The 24712-nt window shown below is 34.8% G+C and overlaps 1 protein-coding gene across 4 annotated transcripts; it reads right to left on the bottom strand.

The window, feature by feature from the left end:
* Nucleotides 1-963: 963 nt before the first annotated feature.
* LOC145683244 (uncharacterized) lies at nucleotides 964-22788 on the bottom strand. 4 transcript variants are annotated; one of them, XM_081754631.1, is made up of 3 exons: nucleotides 22523-22658; nucleotides 11679-12146; nucleotides 964-3831 (listed from the first exon to the last, which is right to left on the bottom strand). In XM_081754631.1, the coding sequence occupies exons 2-3, from the start codon at nucleotides 12005-12007 to the stop codon at nucleotides 2880-2882; spliced, it is 1281 nt and encodes a 426-aa protein (XP_081610757.1). In that variant the 5' UTR covers nucleotides 12008-12146; nucleotides 22523-22658; the 3' UTR covers nucleotides 964-2879. The 4 variants fall into 4 exon arrangements, with proteins under 4 accessions (XP_081610757.1, XP_081610738.1, XP_081610747.1 ...); XM_081754612.1 differs by lacking the exon at nucleotides 22523-22658 and adding an exon at nucleotides 22693-22788 and having other exon boundaries at nucleotides 965-3831; XM_081754621.1 differs by lacking the exon at nucleotides 22523-22658 and adding an exon at nucleotides 22043-22500 and having other exon boundaries at nucleotides 965-3831.
* Between the last annotated feature and the right edge of the window lie 1924 nt (nucleotides 22789-24712).

Consider the following 24712-nt stretch of genomic DNA (forward strand, 5'->3'; position numbering starts at 1 on the left):
CTGCATAATTTTGGTCACATTTATGTTTTCACACACGTTGATGCAGAAATACTCTCTCCTACTCAAGAAACATCCTTAGCTGGTGGTTCGTGCGAAAAAAATGGAAGAAGCAGATGGTCGAGTAATCTTGCAGGTACGCAATATGGCCTACAATGGGATCAAAACCATGCTTCTTTTTACTAATGATACTGATGTTGTTGTGCTATCAATATCATTCTTACCTTAAGATCCATGGGATTCACAGAACTTTGGATTTTGCATGGATCTAGCAGGAAAAGTTACTTGCCTATATACTACATAGTGGAAAAACTGGAAGAGTTAAAATAAATTGCCTTACGTAGTTATCACGCCTTTACCGGCTATGATACTGTCTTGGTTTTTCAGTTGCAAAGGAAAAAACACTATGTAAAAGGCGTGGAAAGCTTATGAGGAAGTAACCAAGGCTTTTATTCTCATCTCAGTCCACTGTGTCAATGTACCCGGACGTTACTCAAGTCCTGGAAAGCTTTGTAGTAATTCTGTATGTTGGGATAGCCCTTCAGGTTCAGACTGTTAACGCAGCACGCAAAGACCTATTCGCGACCAAAGCAAATTCACTGACTAGTCTTCGTCCTACGTCTGATGCTCTTGCACTACACACTCTTCGAGCAACATATCAAACTGGATATATATGAGGTCAGGCAGACAGCACCATCATTAATTTGCCATTTCCAGCTGACTGGGACTGGACAAAGCAAGTTGAAATGTGGACTCCATAAAGGACAACACAATCAACGGTTGCAAAGCTTGCAGGGAACTAATAAAATGTGATGCAAGGAGAGATGTTTATGAAGTAAATGTTCCTGCAAGTCCGTTGATATGCTATGCACGCTGATGTGCTCTAATTGCAGAGGTATATGTCATATCGTGGAATGAAAACAACCAGATATTTGCTGCTTGTTCTTGATTTTATAAATAAGAAAGATTTACGTTTGCAATAAGTTTTATGTAATTTCAAAAAAAAATGATACTTTTTGCTTTGGGTTGATATCTAATGTTTAACTAAACCTTAAAACACGTTATTCATGAGTGAACAACTCCAATGTTATTAGACATTAACGAAATCGTGATTTGAGGATGCCATTTTACAAAACAGCCACCACCTTGAATGCTAACGGAAATTTTCGGACATAATCTTGGATCACCTTTTTAAATTACTCTATTAGGTTTCAATTACAAGAGACCCAACCGCTAAATTGTGTTCAAAAATTACGTAGACTGTACTAAACAAAATCCGAGCGTGTGAGTCCTGCCACCACCATTAACCATTTAAATAACATAGCAATATTCGTCAACCCTTTTTCCCTTCTAAAGATGCACAAATATATATATTACTATTTTATGTTGGTTTCCTTTCCGGAATAATAAGCATGTAACATTTCAACTTCCCGTGTCAATCGGAAGTAATCTTTATATTATCTCAGTCAGTCAGTTAGTTCATGTAGCTTCCTACATCATGTAGCTTCGTACACTGTCGTCTGATCCTTAACCCTCCATCGCACGCGTGGTCAATTGTAACATCAAGCCACGCGAGCGAAGTCTCACTCCGCAATATGTATTTATCTTATTTTTAATTTTATTTGGTTTTGAAGCGATTTTAAATTGCTGGATATTTTCTTTTAAATGTTTTTGAAAATTGCCAACGTATATTTTAAAGTATAAACTACTTTAAACAGTTCTAATATTTTATTACTCTACCAAGACTTAGCCAAATTACCAGATTGCAAGAACTAGCCATTCACTGAGATTGAAGGTAAAGACCGGATAGCATCATATTTTTTAGAAACTTTTTACAATTCCCATTCCTTTGAGTTAAAACAAACCACGATTGATAGGATCAAAGTAATGCAAAAATTAACTTTCTTCCTACATAGGTAATTCTTTCGTTACACCCACAATACTACCAACTGCTTCGGTTTAAAATCAGCCGAGAATAAGGGAAATTATTTGGACTCCTCCCAATTGAAAATGTTATACCAGAAACTTCATTAGAAGAATTTATTTTGTACAGAGCAGACGTATAATCATTGAACTTCGATTAGTAATCCTCGTAACATTTTATCAGCACTATAGTTTTATACAGAAAATTCCAGAAATAAATTTCGCTATTTCCTCGTGAATAATAATAATCTCTACTTAATTACCGCTCTAAATTAGTATACAGCAAAACCGATAAGCAGTTCTCAAAGAATTTAGCACCTAGTTACGCTACGGAAACAAAATTGTAATATATATAAAGGTTAGGGAACGAACTGAAAAAGCTCCGAACGTAATTAGAATTTATCATCAAAAGACCGCTGATATATTCTTAACGCCGAGATACTAACAACACATATAAGCCACATGTCGGATAGCAGTTATCCGTAGAGGATATGTGAAAGGATTTAGTTATCATTAGTAAAGACTATATAATATCAGACGCTGTTGTGATCATAATTCATATTCATAGAAGTCCGTCGGTGGATCAATCTATTTTTGTGAGGTTTTCTTTGACGTTATTAAGGATGGGACATACTACATAAAAATACGGGCCTCGAATTACAACCGTGGCGTAAAACCCATGCAGATATTCGTTGTTTACGTCATCAAACAGGACCAGAGTTATTCTCACCAGAGAATGAGTTCGGAAACTCATTCTTTTGCGGACTTTCGTTTGTAAGATATCTGGAATACAAAACAAACCTTTTGTTTTGAGGTAAATAAATAATATTTTAACTAAAAATTAATTGTAGACATGACGTATAAAATTCGACTTTTAATAAATATGTCATAAAACGAATTCTTAATGCATACACTTTTACTAAGAGTAGAATATCTACAGAAGTACTAGTATCCTTGCGTTAATGTATGCTTTCAGATTGATGTGTTGCTTTGTGCCTAATCATCGAAGCTTTTGCAGAGAAAGAATGTCCGCAAGTCTCGCACGTGTATGGTCTTTCACCTGTGTGTGTTAAAAGGTGTGTCCTCAAGTTATTCTTTAGAGTAAAAGTTTTACCACAAACTTGGCATGCATGAGGTCTCTCACCCGTATGCATTAATCTGTGTTGCCTTAATGTCGATTTCTGAGCGAACGCCTTTCCACAAACTTCACAAGAGTGTGGTCTCTCACCCGTATGTGTTAATGCGTGCTCCCTCAAAATTGATTTCTGAGTGAATGTCCTACCACAATGCTGGCATAAGTGCGGTCTCTCACCGGTATGCTTTAGTAAATGTTGCTTCAAAGTAGACTTTTGAGTGAATGTTTTCCCACACTGCTGACAAGAATGAGCAGTGCTACCTGTGTGCGCTAGCACATGTTTTCTTAAACCATGTTTATTAGTAAATGTCTTGCCACATACTTGGCAGAAAAACGGCCTTTCATCTTTATGCATTAATGAATGCAATCTTAAATGAACCTTCTGAGTAAATACTTTCCCACACTCCTGGCAAAGATGTGGCCTCTCCCCAGTGTGTAATAACCTATGTTGACTCAATGCTGAACTCCTAGCAAACATTTTTCCGCAGTCGAGACATGAATACGGTTTCTCTCCAGTATGTGTTAAAGTATGCTTTGTTAAAGATGATTTATGAGTGAATGACTTACCACAGGTCTGGCATAAATGTGGTCTCTCACCTGTATGAATTATTGAGTGCTTTTTTAAAGTTGATTTATTAGGGAATATCTTTTCGCAGTCCGGGCATGAATGTGATCTTTTATGTGTTAATGCATGTTTTTTGAAAGTGGATTGATCACTGGACGTCTCTCCACACTCACTGCAAGATTGACTGTCTGTACTGAGAATTTTGACAAACCTGAAATTTAACATTACATAATCGTGAGTTGTACAAAAATCATATTTAGATATTTACACACGAGAAGTTATTGTGCGACTAGAAACAGCTTTAGAAGTATCTTTCCCAAAAATTGTCTTTGGTTCTATTTTAGATTATGTAACTTGATGTTAGATGTTTTTCTCAATCTTTTTCATTTTAGGTTTCACACTATCTACAATTTGTTTTTCTTTAAAAAAATCACCAAATCAATCGCTATAATAAAAACGGTCAATGAGCAATTACAATTGATTACTTTGGGCTGATTTTATTTCTAAATACAAAATATTGTGTCTGGAACCGATTCGACATCGAAATTGCAAGATAACCTCATTATATGAATCCACAGTTGTTGTTCTTCCAAATTGGTCAATAATGACAGATTTCATGCTTATAGTATCTAATGAACAATGGAATAATTTTATATAGATATAGCTACCAGTAACAAAATTCTCAAATCATTAAGACATACACTATTAATAGTCTTTTTTATTTCGTTATAATACTTTTCATATCATGTAAAATACCTTATATGCCACAATCTCTTCTATACTTCGTTTCAACGCAGGCCTACAAATGTTTATACACGTATAATATTCATTGAATTTTCATTAAAATGATTCAAGTACCAACACTAATACTGCAAAATATATACTATTGTTTTCTTTCGTCAGTGAATAACGCTTTCAGATAAAACGCAGTTTTATATTAATAGTTGGATATATGTTCCTAACATATTTTTAGATTATCGCTATATTAGCTTTCAAGTTATTTCTGCCAATCGCACGCTACGATTAATATAAACTGTTTCCTTCTTTTTGGATACTTTAGCATCTTCTTGGACTTCACCATGTCTTAAACCCTATATGAAAAACAAAATTAACTGAGATTCAAGGAAAGTTTGCCAAGATTTCACGAAGTTTCTCAGCGTATTATGATTACTTTTTTTAACATTTCATCACAAATAATATTTGAAAAATGTATTTCAAGCTAAGAATATTCATTTCTTGCACAGTAACATTGATACACATAATAGTACTCTCCTCATATCAAGATGGTATCTTTCCGGTCTTAGTTAATTCCTTTTTTGGATTACCTACTCAGTTGCTTTGGTTTGTTGAAATTTAACACGCATCTCTACAATCGAATTTTCAAGGACGTGAACCTACAGTTTAAAGTGGAATCCGATCCATCGTAGTTATCTAATATTTCAAGACTCTACCACCAGGAATCGTACACAACTTAAAGCCCCGGCGTAGAAACTACACCATAGTGCAATTTGTTTGGCGTCTATTATAAAGTAATGAAATTTACGTAGCTTAACGTTTTGTGCGCGTTATGAATTCACAGATTGAAGCAAGGAAGCTATGCTGTTTCTCGCGTTTATCATCAATATCATTATTTCCGCACCTTACAATTTAATGAATAAAATGTTCATGTTAGGCAAGAAAGGGATGACATTAAGAAGATTTACTAATCGTAAAGCTTTTGCAAATGACTTCCTGCAGACTCTCTAGATTGAACTATATGTTATATAGTTCCATATTTGGTGCCATATTTGATATATAACAGATAAGCATATTTAATGCCAGCATTTCCAAATAACGCTGGCAAATAGAATTTCTGTTTATGTAGTTTTCCTATCAGTTGTTCCAATGCAAATGTAAAACGTTTCACATTTATTACAATTTGGTCTTCTTTTAGTGGTGATAACTCACATCTTGATTCATATTTTTGTAGGTACCATTTCTAGAGTAAACAATACTGAGTGAAACGTTTATGGTAGGGTATTAAGTTGTAAAACGTAAATTTAGTCGTAACACATTCAGTCCACCACCTTTGGAGTTTTCTCTAACGTATTAAGGATATCAAGACCGAGAAACTTATTTTTATTTCTTCACTCCTCGTTAATTGTAAATTAACTTCCTAACCTGAACTGATGATAAAACTTTTTGTTAAATTCTTAAAGAATATTTCGGTAAGCAGGAAAAGTTTGCATCTCTGCATTAACGAAATGCTTATTGATGATTTTTACACAATTTCTTTCAGAATTTTTATTATATAGCTTGCAGCTCTACAAGCCATGATATCTGGAACCTTTTTCCAGTGCTAATCACTTTGTCACAATTCATTATATTGTTTTCTTCGTTATAGCTCAAGAAAAGATCAGTTATATTTTGACTTAAATACACACTTGAAGGTATACAGGGTATCTAAAAGTCCCTTGTCATAGCGTATCTGTTATTATCACAGTTACAAGAGGAAAAACTGTCTTCATATATGATGTTTTCAATATAACGTGAAGGAATTTTTAACCACGACGAGCCGCTTTGGCTGTACACTCTTTATGCGCCCAAAGTTAAAAGAAAATGCAACGTTTCCATTTACCTGGACACACGACATAAGCGAATGAATGTACTGTGTTTTACGTTAACATGTCAATGGTCAGCCCCATTTGAAATAGTAACTTCATTCACGTATATTGTGGGTCTAGGTAAATGGCAATGTTGCATTTTCATTTAACATTGGGCGCATAGTGTACAGCCCAAAGGGCTAGTCCGATTTAAAAATTTCCTACACTTTAGATTGAAAACATATTTGAAGATGGCTTTCCTCTTACATTTTCTTGTAACTGACAATAACAGTTACCCTATGTCAGGGGACTTTCGAGACATTCTGTATATATATATGCTGGATTTATTTCTCTCTTCGCTTTCTCAACAATTCCGTGTGAAATGAATATATAGCACTTATTTGAATTTCATACAAGCAACCTTAATATCAGCGCATAATTTATGCAAACGTAACGTTGAAGCATCCTAACTTTTAGTCTCTAAATTGCTTTCGTCACAAATATCACTGAAACCCATGTTAGAAAATGTTATCTAGATGCAAACCGTAAGCTTTTTTTTTATTGAATCTGAAATTGTATATATTTAATATTCAATGAAGGATATGAATAACGGAAAATTTGTTTGCGTTTACTGACAGTTGATAAGTTAGAAATTAATATAGATATAGCTTTTCAATTCTGTTCAACATTTTTTATTATCAAGTCTTATTCTCAAGCATTATTATCAAAATCTATAATAGCGGAACCGCACCTAGGATAATACTTTTGATTATTCTATTTTTAGTGAGTTTCGATATCATTATACTCTACATAACTTGAGCTGAATAGCTGTTGAACGCTAGAGAACAGTATCTGGATTTAATGTTCAATGACAGAGCACATAACGTTTCGCTTAAAGTTTCAAGTATACATTCTAATAAGCGAGTGCTCTCTGAGGATTGACAACTAAGCAATCAATCACCATTCTTTGGTATCTACATCAATTCCTTATTCCTGTCAATTAATCAGCAGCTAGATGAACTCAAGTGCAAATATTTTTAGGTAAAACTTTATAAAAGATATTTCAATGACTAAATAAGTATCATATTCTCGTCTCTTTATTATTCGGTGGAGATACAAATACGAGCACGGGTTGAAAAGCTCTCGGCCAAAACCAGAGATGGCACTCCAATCAGCAAAATTTTATTCTTCTTGCCTGAGGGCGCTTTTTAGTTGTTCGTATACCAAGTGTCAACTTGTAGTCTCAAGTTTTTTATGTGCGCGTGTTACTTGTAAAAATAAACTTGAATATCGTGTGGTAATCATTTTTTTCGTTTTGGATAGATTAACCCCTACGGAAATTTATCCGAAGTTGACAAAAGTTTACGGGGCTCTGCTCTTTCCACGCCAACCGTTACCAAGTGGGAAGCTGAATTAAAACGTGATCGCACATCCCTCGAAGATGGCCCACGTGAAGGAAGGCCGAAAACCGCAACCACAACGGAAGCAATCGAAAAAGTGCATGATATCGTGTTGGATGACATGCGAGTGGAGGCGAGATAGCTGAGAGTGTTGGGATATCGGAGGAACGGGTGCGAAACATCTTGCAGATAGAACTAGGGATGCGAAAGCTCTGCGCAAGATGAGTGACGCATTTGCCGACTGCCGACCAAAAGCAAATGCGAAAACGATTTTCGCAGCAATCTTTGGACCGATTCAGAAGGGATCCGACCGATCTTGTGCGGCAATTTGTGACAATGGATGAGACATGGGTTTACCACTACTACACGCCAGAAATGAAACCGCAGTGCAAGCAGTGGCTGCAAACCGGTGGTGAAGCGCCGAAGAAAGCGAAGATGATCGTATCGGCCGGAAAGGTCATGGCCAGTATGTTTTGGGATGCTAACGGGATCCTGTTAATTGATTACCTTGGAAAACGGAGGACAATTACAGGCGAATATTACTCCAAAATTCTTGACCAGCTGGAATCCAAAATTCGAGAGAAGAGGCCTGGCTTGAAGAAGAAAATCATCTTTTCCCAGGACAACGCACCTGTGCACAAGGGTCCGTTGGCGATGGGAAAACTGCGGAATTTGGGGTAGGATTTCCTTGGCCATTTACCATATTTTCATTATTTCACACTATTGGACTTCTATCTGTTCCCAAACTTGAAGAAATTTCTTCCTGGGAAGCGCTTCACATCGAACGAAGAAGTTGAGACGGTCGTGTATGACTATTTTCACAACCTTCCAGAAAGAAATACTATTTTCACTTCCGGAAAGGAATACTGATGTTGGAAAAAAGCTGGACAAGTGTATTGAAGTTAAGGAAGATCATCTTGAAAAATGAAATCATTTTTGAACTGCAATTCGCAGTCTTTCATTGTCAGGCCGAGAACTTTTCACCCCTCCCTCGTAGTATATGCAGATGGATATCAAGTCGCTTTTAAAATTCTATGTGCCCTAAAATCAATTTTCTCTCAGAAAGTAAAACATAATCAGAAATCAATATTCGATACATACTCTGATTCTATTACCTGAAACATCTGTGTAGATGATTCAAACAAATCAGGTAAATTGCATCTTTACTAAAGAGATTTTAGATAATGTCGCGTCCTTTCCATTTCTTCTACCGTTCGTAAATTAATGTTATTATTGTCATGGAGAACTTTCTAAAATATCTTCTATCTACCTGAATTTCTGCTGATTTTAACTTTCGTAACTACTACTGCAAAAAAACAATGTTCAATGTTCCAAGTATAATTGTTAGTACAAAATGTCTAATGTTGTCTCGACACAATACTCTCTAATTCGTTCTTGTAAGATTGGAGGTATCTAAAACGGAAAGATTTAGGAAAACTTAATTTTCTTTTTAGCTAAAACCCAACCAGAAAACACCATTACGAAGACATAAGCAAAGATAGGAAGATAATATTAACATATATTAAGCAGAAATAAAAATACAAAGTAGAAACTACGGCTAATTGGTTCAGAACAAAATACAGTAGAGACTTTTCCTGAATACAGCATCTAACTTTTGTATTCCATTACGTATATAGATTATTTTTCCAAATTGGAAATGGTCTTGAACGAACCTGTAAGTTTCTTGAAGAGATTTAGTAATATTTCAATACGTGTTACCTTTCCATCAGTCAATTATATGTTAGTTAAAAGGCTACAATGACAAAACACGATCAGTGTCAAGATAATCGGATGATTTTGGCAATACAAAATTGTAAATTATAGTAATGTAGCTTTGTAAGACACTGTTTTTCCAGATGATCGTAGATCTTGTTGATCCTTTGTAATTACATGCGGTTTAAGATAATTTCATCGAGTTTAAGAAGACTTTGACCTACAGTGTAAGGTGCAATCAGAAACATCATAATCCTTTCAGTGTTCTGAGACCGGAAATCGAAGGCGAGATTCAGTGCGCAACGCAAACGTCGCTACCAGCAACATTAAATTTTCAAGTCTGTATGGTTGCAGAAAAAATCCAGCAAGTTGGGGGAAAAAATGAAATAAAATCTTTGAGTTTTACGTCCCACGGTTATGCCGGTTAGGCTAAAGGAGACGGTGATGATGAGTAATGAATGAAATGGTGAAATGAAGAGTGGGAGGAAACGGGAGAACCCCGAGAAAACCACGCATACGGTGTTTGTCCACCACAAAGTTCACTTGGCGGGGGCTGGGATCGAACCCGGGACTCCTAGCACCAGAGGTGAACGCTCTACCACAGAGCCACCGCGGCCCCCAAAAGTTGGGGGAATTACCGAAGACATTATAATGCTAACAGTATTTAAAACATCGAGCTAATGTGGGCTAAAATCTAAAGTATAGCACAACAAAGGTAAACGAAATAAAAATTCTGCTTCTTCGAAAACAACAACGAAGAGATTCAATACTTTCATAATTAGTTTAAAAAGCTACATGATAACTGAAAACATTTACATTATTTTAATTTTCAAATAATAATGAAGTCATAATTTTAAGAAAATAACAGTGAAAGATAATAAGTATCTGAAATGTTGGTTAATAAACTTCGGCTAACAATGTACTCTAGAACGAGAACGTAATGTTACAGAAATTAACATTACGAACACCACAATAATAAGAATAGAAACTTATATCAAAACATAGATTGAAATATGTTGTGGAAGTAACATAAAATGATTAACGTGTATAAAGAGAATCGCACGGTGGATTAAGTAAATGAACGCCGAGTTTGAAGAAGTATTCAATAACTAAAAGGTTCAAAAACCAAAAAGAAAAAAGAAATGAAAAGAAAGAAAACTACGTTACGGAAAACTGTATTCGATTTATACGTTTTCATTTTCAACACTTTCCATCCACCTCCTTTCGGGCAACTTCATATTCTAATCTTCTCTAATCATTTTGTGTTTAAACCATTTTGATCTCTAATCGATTTATCTTTTGCCATTAAAAAAATTTAGAAGGATTCAAGTAGACGGAAGTTAAATTGTGCAATATTAGATGAATAATACAGATAAATCAGTTCCTCCTAACGAAGTTTGCAAATTATCCCAGGTAAAATAATCATTTTGTGTTCTCCACATCATTTGTTTTCTATTAAGTTATTCCGGATGCTTTTCCCTGAATACCGGTTGGTCTAAGACCCTGGTTGAAATTAATCGCGTGGTTAAACAAACTGATCTCTCCAAGTACACCCATAAAATTCTACCATGAACGAACTCGTATCTTTGGTGTATATGGTCGTCATTCATTATGAATGCCCCATAATCCTTTGTTTCGTATTTTTTGTGCAACATCCATGTTCCTCGCCCGTCACAAGTTGTTTCAAATCGGATACTTGGCTAATTATATTAAATATGTTTGACAAGGCACAAGAAATTCTCCATTCCCTGAAAACTTATTGCACCTTTAACCTTCCAGAAACGATGTTATGCTTAACCCTTAACGGTTCACTATCTTTTCCGTCTGTTTCCGGCACTGCTTGCAAAACAATATATCCACAGACTACCTTCCGCGTAAAATTTACCAGAGTTGTCACCAGGAGGTAATAGCTTCTCTGGATCGCGGAAAGTATGTACACAAATAACCACAAGGAAAAATACCTAAAAATAATAGTCTTCAAACGCAATAGGCAAGATCAAAAAATGTGTAGCCAAATGGTTACGAAAACTCGTTAAGGGTTAAAATTCTACATGTTTCCGCCCACAATGAACTGGCAACAAAAAACGACGACACTTTGGACAAGTCTATAGTAATATATATACTTATTTGACAGCTATTTGAATCAAATTTAACCTCATTTCAAATAAATCAACTAAGTGTCACTTGAGTCATCTTATGGAAAACCGAAAGAACTTCCTTGCAAACAAAATATATATCCATACTCAATATGAATTACTATCAAAGAAAAAAGTAAAGAAATTTTATGGGTTTATCTTTCTCTTTTTTTTAAAAAAAAAAAAGAGACTACACTACATAATATAGAAATAAGATTTTAAAAATACCTTTGAGCAGGACTATCATCATCTACATTATCTTCTGCTCTGGTGTGTGACGATTGATATGATTCTGGGTGGCAATCGGCAACATGTATCTCATCTTCCTTTATTTCAAATTTTGAGTTTGAAGTCGAACCACAAGTTACAGTTTCATGCACCCCCGGATTGCTTTCCGTGAATAGTGGTAAATTTGACTCTTTGATTTCTACAAATACCATATCCTTAGGCTCAAGCGGTTCTTCTTCAATATAAGACTCGGAGTTTTCGGTCTTGATAAAAATTTTACATTCCGTAGAAGATACCTCACATTCTGTTTTATTTTCGTCTCCCATCATAAGCTAATAAGCCTTATGTTTTAATTCGGAAAGCAGTTTCTACCACCTAGTTACATTTCAACATTACTTTCAAAATAAATTACTCCGAAGATCCACAGTCAGTCCTTGTTTATTTGAACATTTTTCCACTTGAAAGGACCTAAAACCAAAACAATTAAGTAAATGGAACATACTATATACTCAATTCCTCAACAAAGATAACAAAGAATGATACAAGTTTAATCAAAAATCACTTGAATATCAAACTAAGAATTACGTCAGAGTAAATGCTATTATTTAGGAAGGAATAGAAAATACTTTATCTTTCGGTTTATACATTAAACCTTACATTACTTTCCAGAATCTTCAATGCATTCAATCGTAATTAAAAATTATTACAAAGGCCACCACGATCGTTATACATTCCAATAAGTAGAAATGTAACAAAAAGATTCTAATAACAAGAATGGATCTTTTTGAAGTAATTAAATAAATTACATAGACCAGAAATTAAAGAATGATTGCATGCACCCTAGACATAGTGATTGAAATTACTTAATACTGCATTATAGTATTTGTGTCTCTCTGGATTATGATTTGTTGATTTCTTTTCTCTAATAACTTGCTCGAAATAAAAGAATACTTTATGAAGGCAAGAGGAAAATACACACTCATTAAGGAATAAAGTAACATGCTCTCAAAAAGTTGAGCAAATCGAAATTCCATTCTCTATAAGTAGTGTTATAGTTCAATAGCTCTATTGACTATCGGAAGATGGCACCATAGTTATTAACAATACACCTAGAGCCTATTAAGATATGTATTGAGCACATGATGCTTGCATTAATGCTTTATCTATTCCTTGGTAAACATGTTGCTTTTCCAACAGCAAAGAATTCAAAATTCAACATTATTTTGTCAGTGAATATTATCATCCGTGTGTTGCACAGATTTTCGTAAGAAATATCCAAATGTGGTAGTGCTTAACAATTAAACCGTTACCAGATTAATCGCCCGTTTTAGAGAATGCAGATCTGTTGCCGACAAGAAGAGAGCCGCGAAACCACCCATTTTGCTTGATGTTAAGACTGCCTGAAGTTAAAAAGCTCAAACTCCTAAGACTTGAGGACACAATCATCGCACACTCAGATTTCATATGGAAGTGCTCACGGAGCGACGAAGTTACAATTTCGAGCATATCACGTTTGCAGTATTAAAAACTGAAGGAACCGACTAACAAGCGCGTACTGTACTGCACATGGTTTCGCCCATTTTTTGAGAATGGAGTTGCAGAACTTCACCGTATTTTCTTCATTTTGATGAGGTGTCGTTTCACCTTAGTGGTTACTTGGAAAGTCAAAACACTCAAGTTTGGTAAATTGAAAAACCACGTGTGTTACACGGGATTTACCAACACTTCCAGAAATTTGAAGTTTGATGTGTCAAATTATGTCGTCATTATCACATTTTCTTTGAAACTACAGTGAACAGCATTATGTACCAAGATAAATACACAGTTAATTGCGCTCCTTGACAAGGATGAAAATAATTGCTGGTTCCAGCAGGACAGTGCCCCGAGTCGCACATCTAATAACACCATGGACTTTTTGTACGAGTATTTGGAAAGTGTATCATCTCTAAAGGATTATGGAATACAGGTTCATCCGATTTGACGTACCCTGATTTCTTTCTGTATGCTTACCTTTATAATAACAGGCCACATACATGGAAAAATTAAGGATGAATAAAACAAATAAGAATAGAAACATCAGTTGTACGTGCTCCACAAAATGGCTGCAACAATGCTAGAGAGTTCGTACTTGGATACTGAAAGGGGTAGCCATTTTGACCCTATCTTCTGAAAATATACATTAGGAAGAGTTTATATGTTGTGAAAATATACGTATGTTTCGTCTTTTTTACTGTTTTGATATGCGCGACTTCTGGAATATTCGTTACATGAAGTAAGATAAGTTTCGGGTTTTCGACATACACCGACAATTAAAGTGGAAACCTTCAAACGAATTCCAATACTTAAAAGCTTCACAGAAAATATTAGAATTTTTAAAAACTAAATTAGGATGACACTACTACATTTCATGTACTACAGCCATTTAATGATTTCACTTATATACTAATATAAAGCAAAGCGTCTAAATTGTAACGTGGAATTGTAATAGCTTTGAAATCCTAACTGGTTTTTAACTTTTGACATCAAGAAAATACAAGGCGGTAGCTACGAAAAAGCTTCAAAACTCTACTGTGCAGCGTTTGATTCAGTGAAAAGAATAGCCTCAAAAACTGAGGCAAAAATGTTATCAACTGAGACCAAGAGAAATTTTTCCACCCGTTCAAGATGCGGTCTGCAACAGTGAGAATTATTCCATCGGCTTCGTTAATATATAAGCGCGAATTTGATAGCCTTTCTTAAATTCGATGATGCCCTTATAGATGTACCGAGTGCTTTTGATTTTCCTATTATCTTTACCTCATTAATTTTAGCTTTCACAAGATCGCGTTTCTTTGTTTTAAAAGTTTCTCGCCTGACCTCAACGAAATTTTCCGTAGCAATATTCATATTTGTGTCCATCGAAATTTTATTGTTCTCTCTTTTCTGCTAGTTTAGGGCGATTCTGATCGCATCAATGTTTGCTTAGTGTACTTTAGCGTACCCTTCTTTTCTTTACTTTTTTCCTTTTCTTTTTTTGCTGAAATTGTAAGGCTAACATCCCTAATCTCAACCCAAGGTATCCTCAACACTAATGCGTTCCAAACCTAAAAAAAACAAAAACTGTATTCGAATTTCAATCTGATATTCCTTTCTCCTGGTTCTCTAATTTTTCTCAGTTATACTTCTCTGCTTAAAGAGGTTGAAATTATTTTTTATTCAACGATAACCTGTTATTATCGTTGCTACAAAGTAGTGATCAATGTCACATTCAGCCTCTCTGAACGAACAAATATTTTTTATACTTGACTGGATATTTATATCTATTAAAACGTGATCAATTTTATTCTCTTCTTCCATCTGCTGAAGTATGAAGATCGCAATGTGGGAATTTTGTACTCTCCACGATGCTTTTGGATGTTTGAGAGTTCACGAGTCTAATATTGTTGTCATTACTTTCGTTAGACTTTCATTCCCTATTATTGGTTTGAAATCCCCTAACAGAATTTTCATATGGTATTGTAGGAGTTGCTCAAATACCAATTTTACTTCTTCGAAAAGCTGCCTTTTGTATGGTAAAGCTAAAACTATATAACGTAATAATCGTTACCATTGAAGTACTTAAACTTTACAGAAGGATTTAGAGGAAAGTTAAATTCAATTTACATGTATAAACAATTAACAAATTCCAGCTTTAAGGTCTATGAAAGTTAACAGATACTACACTACACTTAAGTGTAAGATGGGTACATTGTTTTCGAATATAGTTGACGCTTTTTTCCTTTTATGGGACTAACTTGTAGGAACAATATAATAATATAATACCAGTGACATACCAACTTACATTTTACCGGTTCACGTACATTTCAACAGACCGGGCTGAAAAATTGTGAAAACAAATTCTTTCATGAATGTCATGAGGGAAAACAATGCTGATCCTCATTTCAAAGACTAATAAGGTAAATGAAGACAAACACTAATATTGATTTGAGCTAAACTGTGGAGTATCATGATTTTTATCTATAATCACATCACTCGTTTTCAAAATAAGGTTTACTATTGTTTTCCCTTCATGACCTTCATCAAAGAATTACACTAGCTTTGGAACAAAGGTGATTTTAATTTTTACAAGCAAGGAAGTCACAGCTTTTAGTCTACAGACGAAACAGCTGGTCATTCTATCATAAACTATAAGTAAAAGAGAAGGAAAAAATTCTCAGTGTCACTTGAATTCCTTATTCCCTTAATTTACCATTGTTCATACCTTTCAATGTTATACAACTTCTTGCGAAAGATAGATTTATACGATTGAATGGTTTCAATGTGTACTTTCATTAAATGAAAGTTAACAAGCTCTTAAAAATGCACGATAGATGACTTATTTGATTTGTAAAACATGAGAAGTAACTCGTGCATACCTTTTCCCAAGGAAGAAACTAACAAACTCGAAATATAAAGCTTTCTCCTGAAGAGAAAAGTTTACTTTGCCATTTCAAAAAGACAAATAAGTATACAGGTGTGGGCGTGAAAGTTTTACCGCCCAAACATCATCCAGAGCACTAACTAGAAGAAAAGCGGGGAATTATGGGCAAGTGTTCCAGGCATCGAAATAGAAAAGCAAAAGGTTATGATGTATCTTATATAATTAAAGAATTACTAAAACACAACGAGTGAATAATCTTGTTTAAAATAGATATCACAAATTTGATTAGGCAATTAAGGAAACGAAAATTGCTCCACAGTGGAATTAATAAAATTTCTAATTGGTTACCTTTTATTCAAGTATCTAACATGTGTGCAATTCAGAAAAAGCATTTATAGTGCTGCTTTTGTGATATTCCGTCACAAGCATAATACGGAGGTAGATCCCCCAAGGTTTACCGCACATAAATACAGCAATATATGCAGTATAAATAAACTGATCTTTACTGAAACGACAAATATTACGCATACTGAAGAAACAAAAATGGATTAACATATACGCGTTATTTTTTCATTAACTGGGAAATCAAATATACCCTATTTAGTACAAACACTTTGAATACGGCAACTATTTAAGAACGTACATTAGTGCATAATTAAATATTGTTAAAACTAATTTAGACGCATACGCAATAAAAAGGGAAAAAATGAAATCTTTGAGTTTTACGTCCCACGGTTATGCCGGTTAGACTAAAGGAGACGGTGATGATGAGTAATGAATGAAATGGTGGACTGAAGAAAGTGGGAGGAAACGGGAGAACCCCGAGAAAACTCACGCACACGGTGTTTGTCTACCACAAAGTTCACTTGGCGGGGGCTGGGATCGAACCCGGGACCCCAAGCACCAGAGGCGAACGCTTTACCACTGAGCTACCGCGACCCCGCAATAAAAAGGAACACCATAAAGATGTTCACTATGCTGATCATCTCTTCGTATTAATTTTAGTGAATATTTTTAAGACAAAAAAGCATATTAAATGTTTGAAAATTAGCCAGACGGAAAGAGAAAAAGGAAATGAAAAATTTAACTGATTTCACATAATTATACTGTAATATGAAGAACAATATAGGGTTAATAACTGCCTATTCTTTTAACATGATACTTCTTAATGTGTTTATTATTTCCGTTCACGTACGAAGATAACATTGAAATCTTTGAGAACGTTGTATGTAATTCGCATATTTCCCATTGCTGTTTTGATTTCGCATTTACGTCCCTACAATTTACTAATTAGATTTTAATAATTGCATTTTCCTAAACAATATAAAGCTAACATTGAGTTTGTTGGAATATTTTATAGCGTAACGCATACGTATTTGTTAGCATTTCGATACATTTATTTTCATCAACATGTGGTAATGAAAAAGATACTGAACAGCGAAAAACTAGAGATCACATAAGCAAGAGCAAGTTACTGCGTGTTAATTCCTCGTCATTCGTCTTTTTAATGTTGGCTTCTTGCAGCGTAACGTTGTATTAATGGGCAATGGAAGTACATGAAATAATCTTAGTTTTAGTGTTCTTTTGGTTTAGCAGTTGCAATCATTCTCATTATTCGTTTCAGTATTGTAAAAATTACTTTGGCTTTAGGTGTATTTCCCCAAAATATAATGCCATATGTTAAATTCGACTGAATACTAAATAAATTGCTTCTAAAGTAGAATCTTTTCACACGTTTTTAAGTATTTTAATTTCAAAAACAAAAAAAAACAAAAAAATTCTTACTAAGTTTCGTTATATGCACGTCCCAGGAGAGATTTTATCTATCCACATTCCTAAGAACTAGGCTGAATTCACGCAGTCCATTTCATTATTTTCAATTAAATATTCACAGGCTGTGAATATTTGTTGTGCAGATGACGAAAATTGATTGCGTGCATGTTTTTAATGTTTCAATTTATTTTCTAAAATCCAGTGAGATAGCTTTCAGAGGATTTCGTTTGCACAAAATTTAACTTCCTTGTTTGTTTTCCCTTTTACTATAATGTTAGCATTATCTGCATAAAGCGATAGTTCTGCGGAAGCAACATTACTTGGTAGGTTGTTAATGTATATCAAATATAATAACGGACCTAACACGGATGCCTGCGGCAATCCATATGATATTTCTTGTTTCTTCCATAAGTGGTATGTAGTTTGGTTTGTTTCTCTGTTATTGTATAGAATTTCTATTACTTGCCAATTTTCCAGATACGATTTAAATCATTTGTACGCAATGACCCTTATTCCATAATCTTGTAGCTTTGAAAGATTTCTATGTGACACAAAGTCAAAAGCTTTGGAAAGATGAAGGAAAATACCTATATGTTTCTCCTTGCTATCTAGATTTTTATGTACGACTTCTAAGCAATTATATACATTGCAGTTTCCGTTTATATACCTCTTAAGAAGCCATGTTGTTCGTCTGTTATTAGATTATGATTGAGTAGAAAAAGACGGTACCGGACACTTACCGTCGTTTCTAGAATTTTTGAGAAAGTCGAGAAAAGTAAAATAGGCCTACAATTTGTAAGTGCTGATTTATCGCCATTTTTATATACTACTTTTGTAATTTTTATTATACTAAGGTATTTTCCATTTATCAGGCAACACAGGGGTCGGAATTATATTTAATGCTTTTCTTTATAACACCTGGCGATGTACCATCTACGCCAGCTGAACACTTATCTTTCATTCTCTTTACAACTTACAATATTTTTGTATTGGTAACTGGATATAAATACATTGTATTGTTGAAATTATTGAGAATAGTTTCGAATTGGGCAATGCTGGCTCATTATTCTACGTTCGTGACAAATTGCTGAAATAATTATTAAATAAGTCAGCTATTATACGAGGATCTCTTATTATGTTGGCGTTTTTAATTATATCTAAATTACCCAACATTACGAGAGTTTATAATTAACTTGCTCTGCACTAGTTTTACGAACGCCGTTATAATGTACACGGGGTTCAATCTCTATGAAAGGAAAATAATTGACAACGGTGTAAGGTTTTAATTAGCTTTTAGGGTCCACATCATGTTTGTGTCACTGGACACAATGAAACTATACTTACTGGCCGACTACAGAAACGAATTTTTTTGCAAATACAAGCTAATAACTAAAAAGTTAATATCTCTACCTGTAAAATACCAATTGTGATAGAATATCTATGTATTGATTAAATATTTAACAAAGCGAATATGATTTTTAGGGATCTCTAAAATATATAATAGTATTGATAAACATATATTGGCTATATGAAAACTTTCTATCACTCTAAAATAGTATATAACTTTCCAAACACTACAAACACACACAAAAATAATGCACAAGGAATACGATGATTATTTTATATTTTCATAACACATAAACATATTTATTTCTCTTGAGTTACATTTTCACGTCGTGGGTGCGCCATTTAATATTTAGCACTTTTGTAAGCAAAAAAAGAAAAATCAACGTTATTCCCGATACAGGTTCTTTGCTTTGTTTCTTTTACTTCTGCTTCATGCATTGAATTGGATTATAGATACGATAGTTAGAGATATTCTTTATTATGTATCATATTAATACAATGTCGTACACTCAACCACGGTCACTTTTACCCGTTTTCCACTTAAATAATTTTGTTTATCATAGCTTTTCGCTGCAATTAAACTGAATATTAAATATTTCGCGCGATGAGTGTATTATTGTTGAACTAATATTGCATTCACAGAAATTAAACTTATTTTATAAAGTGAAGCGCCAATCGAAGGCCCACAAGAAGCACAGGCCTACACAACGAGCAAAGAAAAGAAAATGAAATGAAATGAAATTTTTGAGTTTTACGTCCCACGTTTATGCCGCTTAGGCTAAAGGAGAAAGACCAAAGAAAAGAGTGCTGTATTGTGTCATTAAGAAAGAAAAATAATATTTGTTCACTTTTCACTCTTTCGCAATCTTGACAATTTGGAATACGATTAATTGTAAACGTCTATACGTTTATTATAATTTTAGAATATCAATTTTACACGACAATTCACCGTTACGCACTGTTTATTCTGAAACATTCGGAAACTGCCGAAAAGTTTTACAAACTTTGCTCTAAGTAAAAAGGAAAGAAGTGATTTTTATTAGTTCACGAAGAGCCTCACATACTCGCATAGTTGTTTAGTAGCATAAGTTTTTACTACATTGAAAAATAGGGCAAAAATGCTGACGATAGTGAAAGAATTCTCATCCTTGGTTTCAAGATTAGGAAAGTCGGAAGGTATGGCAGAGGATCGGAAGGAGTGAAAACCACATTAAATTTTGCTGAATACAGTGTGACTTTAATTACCAAACGAAAAGCTTGTTCGCCGTGCGTTCGAAAAGCTTACGGATAGCTCATAAGAGGTGGATTGCGGTGGTAACGTCGGCTCCAAACAGCTGCGATTAAACCACTGTATTAACACAAATTTTGAATCACTTGAAACGTTACGCAATATACCATACATACAACTTTCCTCTCACATCAACTTCCACATCTCTCTATATATATCCTGGAAACAATTTAAGACAACTCACCTAAGACAGAGTTGAATTAATTATCTTTCTTTACGATATTCTTGTTTACGCATACCCACCGCGTATGATTCACCTCCACCCTACTGATGCATCCCGGAGCTACCATGCGGACGCAATTCTTCCCTTGCTCTGATTCGATTATATAGAATTCGTGGTTTTTAGTGGCGACCTGACACGGTTTGCTTCCACTATAGTTTAATGCGTACGTCCAAACGTTGTACTTATGTCCCTTATTGGTTTGGCCCTTCTAAAGTAAATGAGCACCTAAGAATGAAACAGGGCCTTAAGTAGGTGAATGTAACTAGAACTGAGAAATGTAACTACTCCCTTCTTTGTGATGTACGAACAATCCATTTCGTAATAACAACAGATAATATTTTATGAATACCAATACGTTGTCCTAAAACACATCACGTACAATAGTTCTGAAAATATCGGCAGTCTTCCATGTTCTCACATGAAACTTTCCTCCTTAACCTTAGAAGATACTATATCTAAGATACCCTAACTCAAAACGTAGGTCTGTTTTTCGAGCAATTCGTGTCTCTTCACACGAATAAACAGTTTTGAAATATCTTTACGGTAAATCCTGATTTACCTTTTATCGCAGTCACGCCCAGCCATTATAACTAATAAATTGGAAAATTTACTGGAAACATTTGGCGAGTGAGGTTGTAGAGCATGATAGGAAAAAAAAAGATAAAAATTAGTGCTTATCTATAAATCTTTTTTATAGTAAAGACATACATATTTTACTATAGCGAACGTTACGGTAACAGGCTAACCCCTTGTGCAGGCAGTACATTGAGAAGATGGCCAATATGTATGTGGGCTGTAATTTAATAGTTTAACAGTGTAGCTTAAATACCAACAATGAAGAAATTTGCTGAAATTCTGGGAAAGAGGCTGATTAACCAGTGTAAGGACGCGATGGTGAAAGATGTTAAGAAAAAGTAAAACAATTTATGCTTTCAAGTGTAATGCAAGAATCGATGGTGTGAAATGTTATTTAGAAAAAGTGGCAACATAAATAATATTTTTCGACTAAGTTTGATTGCCAGGATTGATTGAGTTGATACTTTACGCATCAAGAATATATGATTAACTGCTACATGACGGGAGCGGTTATGTTTAACAGAAACGGTCCAAACGCACGTATGAAACAAAATTTACAGGACAAATGGATGATGCAAGTACTTAGACCTCACATAACGTAATTAAATCTAACCTAAACATAAGCTAAGCTCAACTAACCTAAAGTAACCTAATAGAGAAATAAGCGAAATTCTATTGTGGGGGGGAGGAATTATGCTGCATCCCCGAAGTAATATAATGTAATCTAAATTAACCTATATAATGTAAACAGAAATTACCTAAATTGTAACTTTTTTTGGGAAAGAATTGTTGGTTCCCTTCTACTAAACATTAGCCGAGAGGAGTTTACAGCTATAATAGGAGTGTCGGAAAAAAGTGCTGCACACAAGACAAGTACTTTCATGCCATATGAAGTGTGTGTCCTCTATTTTCGATTATGCGTACTCTCACTGACGCTGACGCGCCTGCTCCATACGGACGCGCTTCTTACATACTGTCTGCCAATCCCACCTGCTGCGTTCTGCTCTAGCTTGGTTAAATATCATTCTTGCTGTTTAATGGTCACAAAGTAAAACTTGGTTATTGCTTTTATGTCCGTTCGCGTTTCATTCTCAGCCCTCCTAATGTCATTGTGCACCTAATAATACAACACTTATTAAAAAAATAAATAAATTCTAAAGCAGTAAGAATGCCTTTCGTGCTATGGGAAGGTAATATTTCACGAATGTTAAGTGTCCCCATCTAAAATAAGTTGATACCGTGAATATAATGTAAAGTTACACATCACACAACACTGGCGATGCTTTCGGCATGCGACTTGTGATTCTTGATTAACTACTCCTGTTTATTAGCTGGCAGGACGTAACGAAATAAATTATGTTTATCGTAATTTTATCGTGTTCTCCTAACGTAATTTGAATTGACTTACTTGCTTTTCGCTACACACGTCTCTCTCTCTCTCCCGCTAATTGTCTACCAGGCAGATGCCCGATGAGCAGCCCAAACGCTAAGATGTAGACCTAATCACTTTGAAGCAGTGTTGCCAATTTCTACGTAAGCGTTTTCCCTTCACAAGCCCTAAAATTTCCCGTTTGAGACCCAAATTTCCATTCACACACCTTGGAGTAGTTTATATATATAAACAGTGTTCGAAGTGGGAAAAAAAGCAGAGGCGATATGTTTTATTACGATTTTGACCCGACATACCAACTATCTAAATGTTGCAGTGAGAGTATGTTGCCTAAAACTCATTGCATTTTTGTTTGCATAATGACTGAAAACCATTGAAGAACTTCTTTCTCGTAACGGGAGGTGGAAGGGATATGGAGAGACTTTGATACCCCTTCAACAACGTTCTGAAAAAATAAAAATATACCCATATGCTGTATTATAGAGAATTATACACGAAAATGTTCAAAAACTGAATGAGCATATTAACATTAAAATTATTAACAATTTCCTGCGGGAAAACTCCTGGTTTCCACATTTGACTGTGGGGTAATCCAATCCCCCGGAAAAGTTTACCCCCACAGAAGACAACCCCTAAATCTGCCCAAGGTCAAAACACGGCATTTATATGCATTAAGGCAAGAAGATTTATACATAAAAACAAACAATTCAATACGGCACAAACCTGATGAAGTCTTTTGAAGACACATAATTTTAAAAACAAAAGGTAGGAAAAAGATAAAAAATGTCGGTTTTGTCAACTTAAAAATTATCTCCACATAAGAAATAAAATCTTTTTACGTGCAAAGTTATTCGTAAATTACTTTGTATAAAAATTGATTCATTAAATGTATTTAGCATCTACTTTCCTGTGACGGTATGTTTTAATAATTGAAAAGACAGAGACGTATGCCTTCATCACTGAAAAACCAGAGGCAGTATGGCATACCACCTCACTGCGGTATGGCATATATATATATATATATATATATATATATATATATATATATATATATATATATAAAAGAGAGAGAGAGAGAGAGAGAGAGAGGTGAAACAGCTATTATATTGTATGTACCAGCATTCCAAGTGACATCATCTGCTCTTGCTAGCACGGTGGTTCAGTGGTAGAGCGCTTGCCTCTGGTGGGCAGGTCCTTAGTTCGATCCCCGTCCAACTAAGTTTGTGATGTGCAACATCTTGTCTGTGGGTTTTCTTGGAGTACCTGAGGTTATTCTTTTAAAATAAAATGGATTGGAATCTTTGAATTTAACGTCCAGCAATTATGCAAAACCGGAGGGTCTGCGGAACCTGGAGGTCTTTTATTGTCGTTTTACTGTATTGCGTCTTAGTTTACAACGGGACTGGAATATTGCCGTCATCTGAAAGTTTTCAGAAAAGGAGAATTCATAACAAATATTGCTCACATTCATATAAGAACAAAGAAACTGTTACCATAGACTTTAGCTCTAATTTCCCTGCAATACTGGATTTTGAGAAGAAATTTCCCTTTTTCCCTTTTCTCAAAATTCGATCCGAAATTTCCCTGCGCCGAGGGAAATTTCCCTTCAATTGGTATCACTGCTTTGAAGAATCATTTTCCGTAATGGATCCAGGAACGATGTGATAATGCACGAGAAAGCAACTATCCACCACACACTGATATGAATAAAGAAGACACTAGACTGTAGTTGTTAAATCGACCACTTGGTAAATCGTAGTTATATGAAAATTCAAAAGGCGATAAAGAATTAGAAGGTTCTTGATAGTTAATTAAAAGGTTACTGTTATGGGACTAGTGCATTGGCGTCTCTGGCATGTAAAATTTGGGGGGGACATCAAAGGAAATGATCGAACTGCTAGTGAGTATCTAAATAAATTAAATTAAAATAATATATTGAATATTTCGTATTTCAAAATATTGGGGGGAAGCGTCCCCCCCGCCAGAGACGCCCATGGACTAGTGTAATAATCAGAGTGGATGAGTGTGGTGATTGTCG

Source organism: Thermobia domestica, chromosome 1, assembly GCF_964235325.1.
Source record: "Thermobia domestica chromosome 1, izTheDome1.hap1.1, whole genome shotgun sequence".
Classification (NCBI taxonomy): domain Eukaryota; kingdom Metazoa; phylum Arthropoda; class Insecta; order Zygentoma; family Lepismatidae; genus Thermobia; species Thermobia domestica.

Bases quoted from the DNA above. Each gene is read 5' to 3' on its own strand.
- LOC145683244 (XM_081754631.1), bottom strand. From the start codon at position 12,007: ATGATGGGAGACGAAAATAAAACAGAATGTGAGGTATCTTCTACGGAA. The intron at 3,832-11,678 runs GTATTTTTAAAA...GTTAAATTTCAG, and splicing joins GATGATAGTCCTGCTCAAAG to GTTTGTCAAAATTCTCAGTA.